Here is a 13,643-nt window from a genome sequence, read left to right on the forward strand (position 1 = left end):
ACTTCAAAATATGATGTGTGCAGTGTATGTAGGAATTATTATTTTTATTTTTTATTTATTTAAATTTATTTAAATTTATTTAATTATTTATTTTTTGGCTTCGCCCCCCCAGTTGTCTGAGGGACAGCAACCCGGCCCCTGGCTCAAAAAGATTGCCAACCCCTGGTTTAGGATATGATTGACCAAATTGTATTCTGTAGTCCATATAATGCTGCCTCTTTCCAAGTTCTGGCCCCTAAAATGAGAAAGTGGAATCCATTTTTTGTATGATTTACCTTTTTATATAGTTATTCTTTAGACCCTACAAGTCCTGTTTTGAAAGAGAAATGACTTTTCCTATTTTTAAAGGCCTTTTCTGGCTTAATATAGGGCAGAGGGTACTCACAATTGCATAAAAATGACAAATTGCAACTCTCCCAAAGGTTCTGGGTATGTTGTTTATGGGTTCAGCTTTTTTGGAGGGAGGTTTAGGGAATGTGGCCAACCAAATGGGATTGACAAGATAATAAATGGAAACACTTTTGGCAGGCTTCTCAATAGATGAAGCTGATGAAGAACATCATTTGGGTACTTTCTCAGCCTGGAATTGCAACTATAGCAATTGGATATGTCTGCATGGAAAATTGAACATAAATATAAGAACATAAGAACATAAGAAAAACCATGTTGCATGAGGCCCAAGAGAGCTAGTGTGGTTTAGTGGTTTGAGCATTGGACTATGAGTTTAGAAATCAGGGTTCAATTCCGTACTCAGCCATGGAAACCTAGTGGGTGACCATGGGTGAGTCACCCACTCTCAGCCCCGAAAGCCCCATGATACATTCATCTCAAGGTCACCATAAGTTTGGAAATGATGAAGGCACACAACATCAACAACAATGAGACCAAAGAATTATCCAGTCTAACATTGTGTTTATACAATGGCTGATGAGTTGTCCATGTAAAACATGCCAGCATCATATGAGTACAAATGTATCTGCATTTCTCATTCCTCAGCAACTGTTATAGAAAGTATATTACCGCTAGCCAATCTGACTATTAAGTCTTGCTGGCTCCACCCTCCATGAATCTGAGGGAATTTTTGAAGTCTGCCCCTCACCCTTATGGCTGGAGACATAATTACTTCATAGGTTCAGCTTCATATAACTTACATCATATCGGTTACACTCTAAATTTCACACTGTCTTCCCCCAAGTTAGTGAAGGGGGATATATGGGATTGCAGATGCCCCTTCAAAGTTTGGAAACTGCAAGGAGTAAGGTCACATGAAGAACGCAAAGAGGGTATTACAGGTAAGTTTCAGTTACTGAAATTCCTTCCCTTACACAACTACTGAATGTATAGAAGCCTTGGTGTCTTTGTAATATGGTCACCCCACTGCCTTATATAGTCCACTCTGGTTCTTAATTAGCAGTTATGAAAAAAAAACAATATAAAAATCAATGCATTAAGCAAAAACTGGCAAGAGAATAAATACTACAGATTACCTAAATAGTCAGTGTACATTCCTGGAAGCCTGTTTAATTTAGATGGCTTTATTATGCAATAAGATTTAATTCATGGTCTATCATAAACATTACAGCAACTGTTGAACAGAATTATGAAAGAAATGAGTCTTAATTACTTTTTCATCAAAGTGATAATCAGAATAGGCAAACAATTTGTGGAAAATTGATGTAACACTTGTTTTACTTGTTCATAACTTGGCAAGCGTTGTGTTGCAGGTGTGATGTGTACTGAATGAAATATTAAGGCTCTGCACAGCAAGCACTTTTAAAATTTGTTTTAATTTTTTTTAACTTCAGAAGCTCTTGAAATTCTTCTAAATTCCTTGGATCATGCTCCAGTTGCTATAGATCATGTCCCAGTTTTGTTTTTCATCGCAGAATCCATATTGTATAAACTCTGTTTTGATGCAGTAGAGAAACCATATCTATTCTCATGTGAAATCAAGTTTTCCAAGGTACGTTGTACTTTTGACAGTAAATGGCAATGCTCTGGTATCATAATATAAATATTGTTTCCTTACATGTGTACTGAAGTGAACTCTGAAGGTCAGTTTATAACAGGAATGTTTTAGCTCACTTCTGGAAGTTGAACCTTGTACTGCTTGATTCAGAATTTCCCAGTTATGGAGCTGTAGCAATGGAGAAATTTCCTTACAGAGGTCACTAGGCTACAACCTCCCCCTGTAAGTGTGAGTTAATAAAGCAAAAAGTGTACCTGTAACCACTGACACATTGTAGAAGTTTCCCAATATTAAACAGACCATATACTCCAGAACAGAAATCCACACCACAAGAAAGTTACCACTTAATGTTATTAATTATCAGTATAAAATGCTAGTTGTGTATTGGCCACCAAGACTACCATACAATACATCTCAGCTATCCACAAGGTCTAGCCACAAAAGTTATTACAGTAATTGAAAATCAATGGCTCACAACAGCCTATCTTAATACCTTCAACAAAGGGAATGACCAGTCCTTTGCTCTTCAATAGAAGTGAGTTCTGAATCATATCGCTTGATTAGGGCTTGCCCAAGATGTTTTAGTACATTATGTGCAATACAAGGTGTACATTGCACATACAGAAATTGACTGGTAACTAAACTGGCCCTTGAATCATTCTGGGAAGAGGATACTGCTTGTGAGAATGCTGGTGAGGGGATAAGATCCACTCCTTCACTTGTGGACAGGAAGCAAGTTTATGGAATATAGGATGGGACAGTGAGGAGTTGAAGGATGGAAGTGGGGAGGCTGCCACCTTTAACCCAATCATTTGCTATTTCATTCTACCTAATGAGAAGGTCAGTCCTGCAGTTCTTAGTATTAGGCTAAATAATCTGTTTTGGAGTGAGTCTTTCTTTAAGTCCTAAAGGTTTTTAATCCGCTGAAATGCAGTTACTGTAATTGTACTGGACAGTTCCTGTTCCCCTTTGCTAGCTGTTCCTTTTTATACTATTTTAAGGAAAGCCAGTATAGAACTCAAACCACTTGGGAAGTAGTCCTATGGCAGAATAATCTATGAATGCTAATCAATAAATTCACAAAAGTTCAGGAAGCTGTTCTGTGACTAGAAATATACACTTAGATCTTATGACACTTCCTTCATAATCTCATGTGTTTAAGGCATTTATGCTGGTCTATAACAGCAATAAAGATCTTTGCTTTGGCTTCATAATCTGCTTCCCTATGGACTTTGTTCTTTAGAGTCATGTTTGTTTCCCGATACTAAATTGCATCAGCAGATGTACTTTTTTTGTGTTGTATGTGTTTGCAACACTGTGATTTGCTTGTCACATGAAGGTACACAACAACAACAGCATACAAAATAAATACTAAAACAATGATACTTCCGGTTTTTTAACAAAACACTGTTTGTTTTTTAGAACAACAGTTGTGTTAGTGGTTTTATGACACTGGTGATTATTTACATCTCTGTAAATAGCAGTAAATGTGACTTCATTAGCTTCGTTGTAGAATCACCTAACAGTTTACTTGATGTACTAACTGCAGAAAGACTGATGCTGCTTCTGGACTCACACTCAGTTATGGGAGCTGAAGTGTATATTGTCCAGCTTTATTACAGAAAACAATTTGCACCAAAATGTTCAAATAAAACCAGTGCAGTTTTCTATTTCAAGCTATCATCTTTATAGCTACTTCCATCCTGAATTTTTATCTCCCAGGATTCATTGGTTTTGAGTAGTCCATAAAGAAATATTTTGTAAAATATGTTTCTGCTTTCAAGTGATACTTTAATGAGATGCCCTAAAATACAGTACATACAAAAGTAATGGTGTTTTTTCCTCCAGTACATATGATTAGCTAATAATGTTAGTGATCATTTTGTGAAATGTGCTTTTCACTATTTAAATTATGTGATCTCTTTATATTCCCATATGGATTATCATTAACCAAGATGTATTATGTTAGGTCACATAATCTTAAAGTAGCAGCAAGAGATTTATTCATTCAAGAGAGAGGATGAAATTGAAGCCATGTAAATGAGAGCGTCCAGATGAGAGCATTTACTTCTGAAAGCTGAATAAGACTTGTAGGATAATTGAAGAATTGGCTAGTACATCATTATATAATGGTTTAGCCCTGAACTTCAGTCATCAACCTCTTTGCCACCATTCATAAGTCTCTTTCAGATGACACATTTTTATCTTAACTGCATTAATTCCCCTACTGAAACTTTTTTGAGACTGTAGAGCCATGGAATTAGTTCACTAATACTTCCAGGAATGTTTTTGGATAAAAGTGTTTATCTCATTCTAGCCAATGATCTGGAACCCCCATATTGTTAAAGGTCTGCTATCCTTTTCCCCAACTTGGGGAAGTAAATGTCCATGCATATACAAAGAATAACACACTGGGTCATTACAAAAAATAAGAGGCCTGTGCATTTATCTCCATCTAGTCTTTTTTCTCTATCTTTTGGTGCCTTTGTACATATTATTTCAACACACACAACGAAGAACAGGACTGTAAAGTACTATGTTGATACCTATATGTATAGACAGCTGTACTTGTTTAGGTATAGATAATATCCTAAGTTTTTCTTTCTTTTCTTTAAAAAAATCCTTATGATAATAAATTTTAATGTATTTATACTACTGGAGCACTGTCAAGGCTTTCATCATAGAGGTGGACATTTCCAATTTTTGCATGTTTAAGGTAGGTCTCCTGTGAAAATTTAAATCTATAGATACTTCTGTCCTTCATTCTTCCAGAAAATGCATTCTGTGCATAGAAATTGTATAGTTATAATAATTAAGAGTACATATTTTTTTCATGTCAGACAGAAAAATTAGCTCTGTATTAATGAATGCGAAGCAAGAACAATCTTAACAGGGCTGTGAGATGAAAGGAGAGAATTTTCACCCAGATGTTAATAGCCTCCAAAACAAATTACTTGCCTGTCTGCCAACAGAATGGTAAATTAATTATAATAACGAAAGAAAAAAAAATGAAATACACTTGTCCCTCCACATTTGCTGGGGTTAGGGGTACAGGACCCCTGTGAATGCGAAAAAATCACAAATAACAAAAACACAATGTTTTTATCTGATATATCACCTCTCTAGGAATTTCTAGGTCTTCCAGTGCAACTCTGTGGTCAACATCTGCTAGACATTGACCATAGAATTGTGCTGGAGGAGCTACAAATGCCTAGTGGTTAATTCTATCTAGGAATCTTTAGGTCCTTCTGTGTGGCTTTTGGTTAAACCATAGACTTGTGCCAGAAGACCTAGATGTTCCTAGAGAGAACATATTAATAAAATCAGTGAATAATTAAAGCTGCAAAAGTCAAAGCCACAAGTGTGGAGGGACAAGCATACTGTATCTTCAAGCAAAATATTTCCTAGTTTTCTGCCGGGAATCCTGTCATATAATGGGCAGGTGTTCCTTTTGTCTGTCTTGTAAAGATGTCAATTTTTTAAAAAATTCAGGTACTTTTGCTCAGGCCATATTTTAATCTCCTGTGTATTGTATTGGATCTTTTAGTATACTCAGACCAGTTGCCAAGAAAAATAATAGAGTTAGTTGCTCCCAGGCATTTTGATATCACAGGTCCTAATATACTTTCCAAGTATTCTGTTATCTTATTACATTACTCAGTTCTCTTCAATGATTATTGTATAGAGATTATTAACTTTCTTGAACTTTATTGTATTCACCCTCTCCCTGATCCTGTTCATGTGATTTAACTGATATGTAATGAACAAAATAAGTTGTGATTTTGTTTTGGGCCATCATAGGCCTTATTAAGTTAATTAAGACCTCTGAAATGATTTGTTGTCTGTTTTTCACACTGAGACACTGCACCATTCCATAATTAATTTGACTGCTTTCCCCCTGGTAATCATTTTTAGAGAGGAAGACCTCAAGTAAGCATTAAGAGAACTGACCTTCTGGTCCAATGTGAGGGAGAGACAAATACGAGATTTGACATAAGCAAAATCCCATTGATTCCGAAAGGTGAAAATATTTTGTGAATAGCACCAAGAAATGAATGGAAATTGCTTGATTCCAATTAATATCTTTGTGATCTTTTGACAGATTGGATTTTTGGTGCTTTTAAGGCTTCTACTACTACATTTCTTTGGTTGGCAGAGTTTTTCTGCAGAACACAAATCAAGGCTTCATACTGGTTTAAAAGGTAAACCATTCTTTCTGTTTATCTGTCTCTCAATATTTGTGATGCTCTTGGAAATATAAAGTATTTACATTCTCATTTTACTATACTGACTCCAATAATGTGATCCCAAAAATTATATCAGAGGAGAGAGATTGTATTCATTGTACTCCTGTATTTATTCCAGGTTCAAGGTGAACTAACAGATGTGGGCTTTTGCCTTCTGCTAATTTCATATCATCCTTGAACTAATTTCAAAAACCCTGTGAAGGTAGACTATTCAGGGTAACACTGCCACTGTTCATTATATTTATTTATGTCTAGCCAGCATGGTGTAGTGGTTTGAGTATTGGACTAAGACCCTGAAGAGCAGGTTTCAAATTCCTGCTGGGCCATGGAAACCAACTGGGTGACCTTAGCGAACTCTCACAGTCTCAGAGGATGGCATTGGCAAGCCCCATCTGAAGAAACTTTCCAAGAAAACCTTAGGTTGCCATAAGTCAGAAATGGACTGAAGGCACACAACAACAAGCCAGAAAAAAAAAACCCTAGACCATTATAAACCAGGATAGTTTACTTCTCTTGGCATGTGCCATTGCTTTTCAATGTCTCTTTAGCCTGAAAACATGACACCCCCCCCCCCTTAAACAGAATTCCTTATTTCTCACAACAAAACAGATTTTGAAACTACAGCCCTCCCTCTGAATTTGTGGGGGATCTGTTCTGGACCTTTTGTGAATTCAGAAATCTGTGTGTATTTAAGCCCCATAGGTTTCAATGGCTGCACATTTCTCTGTGCACCTGTGTGCATGAGCCATGGGTGCATGCACCATTAACTTTAACTGAGGTCACCCCTCCGCAAATAATCAAAACCTCAGATCTCAAGTCCACGAAAACGGAGGTGCAACTGTAGGCAATTATCATTCAGTATCTGAAAAATGAGCAATTGTGTTAATAAATATGGTCATTTTGACCACTTTGGTATCTAGAAAGCCTGTCTTTATTTAAAATTTTGTTAGAAGGTAGATAACAATAGGCTGATGCCACACTGCAGAATTAATGCAATTTGACACCGCTTTAACTGTCATGGCTCCATCCTATGGAATCCTGGAATTTGTAGTTTGTTGTGGCACTGGAACTCTCTGAGAGAGAAGGATAAATATCTCACAAAACTACAGATCCCACAATTGCATATTATTAAGTCATGGCTGTTAAGGCGGTGTTAAAGTGCATTAATTCTGCAGGGTAGATGTAGCCAATAAACACACCTTGTGTGCATTAGGTTAAATCTACTTCTAAAACAGGGGAACTGTGCCTTTTATTAACATAATAGCAAATAAAGTTGTCATAAGTCCACTGATGACTTAAAGGCAGGCACACACATGTGCAGACACACCCACTCATACTCACCCCCCCACACCCACACACCAGAACTGAGGAATCTGTGCTTTGCTTACATTGCATATGTCTTAACTTTGCCTGCTATGGATTTCTGGGAATTGTAAATGTCAAAAGTAACTGGTAAGTTTAGCTATGCTTCCTCTGTTTCTTCCATGTGCTGATGTATCTTAAACAAAGTGCAGGAACAAATACTGTCAGGAAAAAAATCCCATTATAAACTCTAGCTCTCTTTCAGTGCCATGATAGACATTAATTATTGTTAATAGACTTTAGATTGTAAATCAGATTAGTGAGTTCAAAATACATGGTTTGATCCACAGAACCAGTGCCAAATTCTCAATGGAGTTTGATTAATGTGAATTGCTCTGAAAGCTTTGTGTCATGCTGGCATGACCTAGCATATGTTTCAAGTAGGAAGAAGTTACTTCAGCAAATGGAATAATCTCGTATTGCAAAATCCTCTTGAAGATTTTCTCCAAGCATCATTCTGATATACAGTCTGACTCTTCAGGGTCTTGAAAGCCTCACGTGGGTTGCTTTGTGCATTCATTGTGACTGCAGAAGAAGCTAAGTGTGCTTGAGAAAAACAAGTTCAGTTGTCACTCACTGGCAATGCTAGTATTTCCAATAAATTAATCTAGGGCCAAATGTTTTCCTAGCACAAGTCAGGCTTTTCAGCATACATGTAAAATATGCAATGACTCAGCAAGCTGTTGCTGTGTTGGTAAGACTGCAGAAGTAGATTGCAGGCTTGCTAGTGTTACTGGTTGTCATGGCCACAAATTCATACAGGGAATGAGGAAATCAGACAATTAATGTTAATATTATATTTGTATCCTTTCCATTTCACAAGGCTCATCTGTATCAGCCTGAAACAGAAAACATATAAAGAAAACTTGTAAAAAGAGACCTCTCTGATTCCCAAGGAATGCTGTAATAATACAGCATGTATAAATAAGCATATTGAAAAACTGATAGACAAAATGATCAAAAATAATGTGATCCTTAAAAGCTTTCCCCCAAAGCCATTCATTGATTTTAGTAGAGAGAATATATTGTAAAGAGCTATTTCAGATTTAGGTTGTCTTTGTCAAATGACTACACTTCTGGTGTTGGTTACAGATTCTTATTAAAAGTTAAATGGTTTTATTTTGTAAGGTTTCATACATTCTAGTGTTTTACTAGAATGAAACATGATTAAAATGAAGATTTATATTTGATTTATATCACAAATAATCAGATGTGTGTCAAGTCTTCTAATATTATTAGACACTGTAGGACAGAAAATATTTTCATGTTTAAAATGTACATGTTTCTTGTATGGAAACAGATGGGTTATTGAGAATTAAACCAAATTAAATGCAAAGGTACATAGAAACCTAATTTTCTATAAAGATGATCTCTGGTTCACTGTTAGCTAACCTAGTTGTAGCTGTGAACAGACTTTATGTATTGTAAAGTAGCACATTAATTGGACTTAACCAAGACTGCTGCAATCACAAAAAATGTATCTATATATAGAGTAGATGAGAAAATTGTTTGGCTTGCACTATGGATTGACCAAATTCACATTACTTGAATTTGTATGCAGGCTGGAATACCTTAACAGGTTTTCCCCCCTCTTTTCTAAAATTTCTGATATTGATCTTTAATAAAGAAAAAAATAAACACACTGGAAAAACATGACACATGAAAGGGTACAAATGAGGGGAAATATACAAAATTTATTAATTTTTGTGTAGACTTTTTAAAAATTGAAAACATCCACAAATGGGACAGAACACACTTGTGCCTGGAAAAAAAAAGACTTTTATTGAATGTACAGCCAGATTTGTCTATCTGTAGGTATGGTTAGGTAAGCATTTCTCTTAGAATCTTATCTGCCATATTTTGACACACCACAAGAGGTCACACAATATTTATATATCTGCTCATGAAAATTGCTTTGCTAAAGCTTCTTTAGTAAAGGCAGACATCACAAATTTAGTAAAAGACCACCAGGCCAAAATGTAAAACAATAAGACAGATTTCTTTTTTTGTGTGTATATCTGTGTGCCATAGCACTTGTAGCTTGTGAAACCTGCTATCAACATTACCCAAATATCCTTTTCATGGTACATTTCATATTGAAGGCTGGAGAAACTATCTGTGAAAATGTGGTAATTTCTGATTCATCATTAGCAGCTCATGCAAATTTGGAAGAAAAACAGGAGCAAAAATTTCATGACACAGTAAGTAACATGTAACTGAATGATATGTGATGCAGCTAATGGATTGCCATGATTAAATAAGCATAATTAATCATGCTGTAAAAATGATTCAAGACAAATTAACTGGACAGATTAGCAATAGTGCAGGAAAAGATCTAATATGTATCAGTCAGAGTTTGTGTTCAGAAATGAGCATTGTTAGGCCATGACAATTCCAGTGAACTGCAGAACTTTATCAACCTGGTTGATCATCTGTAATGATATAGTAGCCCAGTGCATGTGCTGTAGCTAGTAGCATGGTAGGTAGATTGTTTAAATGGGATATACTAATCAGAATTCTGTGATGATGATCCCATTAAAGAACTGATATATATATATATATATATATATATATATATATATATATATATAATTAATTTGTTGTAGCTTGAATTTTATGAAGACACACAAAGGTTTAATATCTGTGGTGAAACCTTTTCTTCAACTTTGAAAGTTTAATAAATGTTCTTGTTTGCATCTGTGTTTTAGAAAAACGTACATTTTCATGAAAAGTATGAAACATGAAACTGATTTAAAACCTTTTTTCTTTCCCAACATCTTATAGTTAAAGCTTGATTATATGGGTTAAGGTGACTGCAGTGCCTTCAAATGTGGGGTATACAAGTCCTGTCAATCTTGTGAAGCCAGGTTCCCCAAACTCCACTCATTTGTTACCCTATCTTTTATTGTATCACAAGCAATCAATATCCCTCTTATTAATCAAGATGGCAAAATTAGTAAACTTCAGTATACTAGGTGCTAGAGGGGAAAAAAGATAGTTATATGTTTCCAAGAGGAATTGGCTGGATTAGATGGAGATAAATGATTTTGCTCAAGATCTCAAACTGAGTGCAAGCAGAAGTGGCAATTTGAGTTGCATATATTAATATGCTCCTTTAGCCTGTAATTGTTGACGTTTGGTCTTCGAGATGTTTTGTTCTACAATTCTCAGCCACTGCTAGCATGGCGTATGATAGAGGATGAGAGCTGAAATACAAAACATGGGGAAGGGTTGCAGAGGTTGAAAACCATTGCCTTAAGGCCATATAAGCTGCAATTTCTGTTTAGAAATTGCAAGTAAGAAGACTGAGAGACAAGTGACTTGTCAGATATGAAGATGAAACATGAGCAGAGGTAAAATCTGAATTTCAAGCACTAAACCAGGACTATTTTGATGATGTTGCTGATGAGAACAGAGTCTGCTAACCAGTAAGCAGCTTCATGCTTCCTTGATGCTGAGTGTAGTTGCTTTTCTGCATGAGAACTGGTAAGGGCCTCCAAATTGGCCTATAGTGATAATGGGTGTTTTTGCTCATCTTGCTCTTCACTGAGGTATTTCAGCTAATCAAATCAGCAAGTTGATGCTGTAGAAAAATAGCTGGGTGGTTTAACTGTTCTTGACCCATAGTAGAACACCTGCATTTTTAGCTGAACACTAGTTTGTTGCAATTTATTGGTTCCTGGGGTGTCAGGGACCAACATCCCTGGTTATTGTGGTGTTTCGTCTCTCTATCTAGCTGTCTTTCCTTCTGCCTCTGAACATGAGGATCTGGGACTGGTACTATCTGAGGTAGCATGTGACATAGATAGCCACAAATCCATCTGTACAAGTTTTAGTTTAACTGTTCTTTCTCTGTTTTAGAGAAAGGACTGGCACAGCAACACTCCATTCAGAATGTTGCTTGTTCCATTGTATCCTTCTTCTGAATGGTATGAGGAAAACTCACACAAGCTAGCCAGTAGGTAGACTGATACTAAAAATGTATTTCCACAAATCTCTTTAACCACAATTTACAATTTAGTATTGTTGGGGGGCAGGGAGTTTGGACATGGCAATGGGCTGCTCTCCTAGACCTCCATGCCTCATTGAAGTGTATCCTTTCCATTTTCTACACATGGACTGCATACACATGCATACAAACAAACATTAGAGTGATGAAATAGAGGAAAGAGTGGGAATGGTGAAGTAGCTAGACTGGCCAATGATCCAATGTAAGACAGTTTGATGAAAATGCATAAACACAGGCTTTAGAGAAGCCTCTGTCATATATTCCACCACCTTGAGAGGCTATTGATGACTACATGAGATAGGGCTTTCTTTGTAGCAGCACTGTGAAATTCCCTTTCAATGAAAACCAGTCTGACTTGGCTGAGATGTATCCTTGCTTGAGATTCCATCAGGCAGTTAAGAGTCTTATTCCATTTGGCTTTTGATTTTTAAAATGGTTTTTAATCTATATTTAAATAATGTTTTCAAATACATGTAATGTTCATCGTTTTGGGGATGCTAGTGGGCAGAAAAAGTGATTAATAAATACTTTCAGATAAAACTAGAGGCCAGCCTTTTCTAGGTTCTGACTTTAGTAACAACAGAAAGCAAAGAATGAATGTTAATGGGATGGTTTATGCTCTGCAATCCCCTGTTCCTCAGCCTCTTAAATTGTCTCTTGGTCCCAGTGTGATTGATGCAGCTTAAGGACTGTAGCAACTTTCCTGCATCATTCACAATGAGCTGGAAAGGAAAGCTCATGGGATAGGATATGGACTGGAATTGATTTTTGTTTTAAATCACTCAAGGTTCCTGTTAGAGATCTTTCACTCATTCTGGTTTGCTAGAGGGTGCTATAGAGATGTATTCCTCAATTTAGAAAACCTTGAGGAATAATTTATTGCACAGCTCAATTAAATATATTATGAAGACTAAGCTCCATTAATAGTAATTGAATCACTACCCTGATATTTTTAGCTCTTTTCTGTAATGTTTCTGGAATCTTTTTCTGCTCTGTTACTTTTTATGGAGAGCGTCATAGCAATGCTAAAAATGGCAGTTGTTGAAATAAAGAAAATAAAAATAGGCACATAGGCGAGACTGCAATGTGCAGCTGAAATGTGTAGGTGGCTATCATTTATAATTTATTTGCTGCATTGCTATGAGGACTGTCTACATGCAAAAACTTCAGAGATAGCTGGCTTTGAGAAGACTTTTTGTGCTAGGTATTTGTACTCTGTTAAGTCCTCTAATACAGTATATACGTATCAACCTTCTGAATTCCTGTGCTTCTCTGAAACAGTTGGTTTTATATGATACCTTTTGATAAGGAGCAGATGTTTTGTTTTTCTTCCTTGATGTAAGAAACCTTGAATCAATTCAAAAATATTTGTTTTTAATGTGATGTTCCCCACCAGCAATTCTGAAGCATCTTGCTGTCTACTAGACATCACTGTCATCCAACAGATTTTTCCAGAACACATCACAGCCCTGTTCAAACATTGCCTCACCACAAGCTATTTCCAGTGGGACAATGGATTCTACGAACAGAGAGATGGGGTAGCAATGGGAAGCCTTCTAAGCCCAGTGATAGCAAACTTTTACATGGAACACTTTGAAAAGCAAGCCCTGGAAACAGCGCCGAAAAAGCCCACAATTTGGTTCCGATATGTGGATGACACTTTCATCATCTGGAGCAATGGAGAAGACCTGGCTGTATTCCTGAACCATCTGAACAACATTATTATTATTATTATTATTATTATTATTATTATTATTATCTCTAGTGCCTCTTTTGTTCCTGAAACAAGCTTAGACACCTTACATTTTTTGCTCCATCTATAATAAAAGTCTTGTTGCAGAATTTTGAGCATCACTTTGCTTGCATGGGAAATTAATGCAATGGCTCTGTGATTACTACAATCCCTTGTGTTCCCTTTTTTGGGGACTGGAATGTATATTAAGTGTTTACAGTCTGTGGGCTGTTGTTTTGCTTTCCATATTTGTTGACAGATTCTAGCTTGACGTGACCTTATTGGTATGCCATCTGTTCCTGGTAATTTATTTCTCATAAGCGC

At 36.3% G+C, this 13,643-nt stretch overlaps 1 protein-coding gene across 1 annotated transcript in view; it reads left to right on the top strand.

Moving 5' to 3' along the window:
* Nucleotides 1-13,643, top strand: part of TMEM232 (transmembrane protein 232) — a 212,964-nt gene that overhangs the window by 44,045 nt on the left and 155,276 nt on the right. The window contains 3 exon segments of the mRNA XM_089512422.1: nt 1,806-1,963; nt 6,072-6,171; nt 9,610-9,779. Coding sequence (XP_089368548.1) covers nt 1,806-1,963; nt 6,072-6,171; nt 9,610-9,779 — 428 coding nt within the window.

Source organism: Sceloporus occidentalis, unplaced genomic scaffold, assembly GCF_023333645.1.
Source record: "Sceloporus occidentalis isolate IW3139 unplaced genomic scaffold, rSceOcc1.0.p SCAF_1, whole genome shotgun sequence".
In the NCBI taxonomy this organism is placed as follows: Eukaryota; Metazoa; Chordata; class Lepidosauria; order Squamata; family Phrynosomatidae; genus Sceloporus; species Sceloporus occidentalis.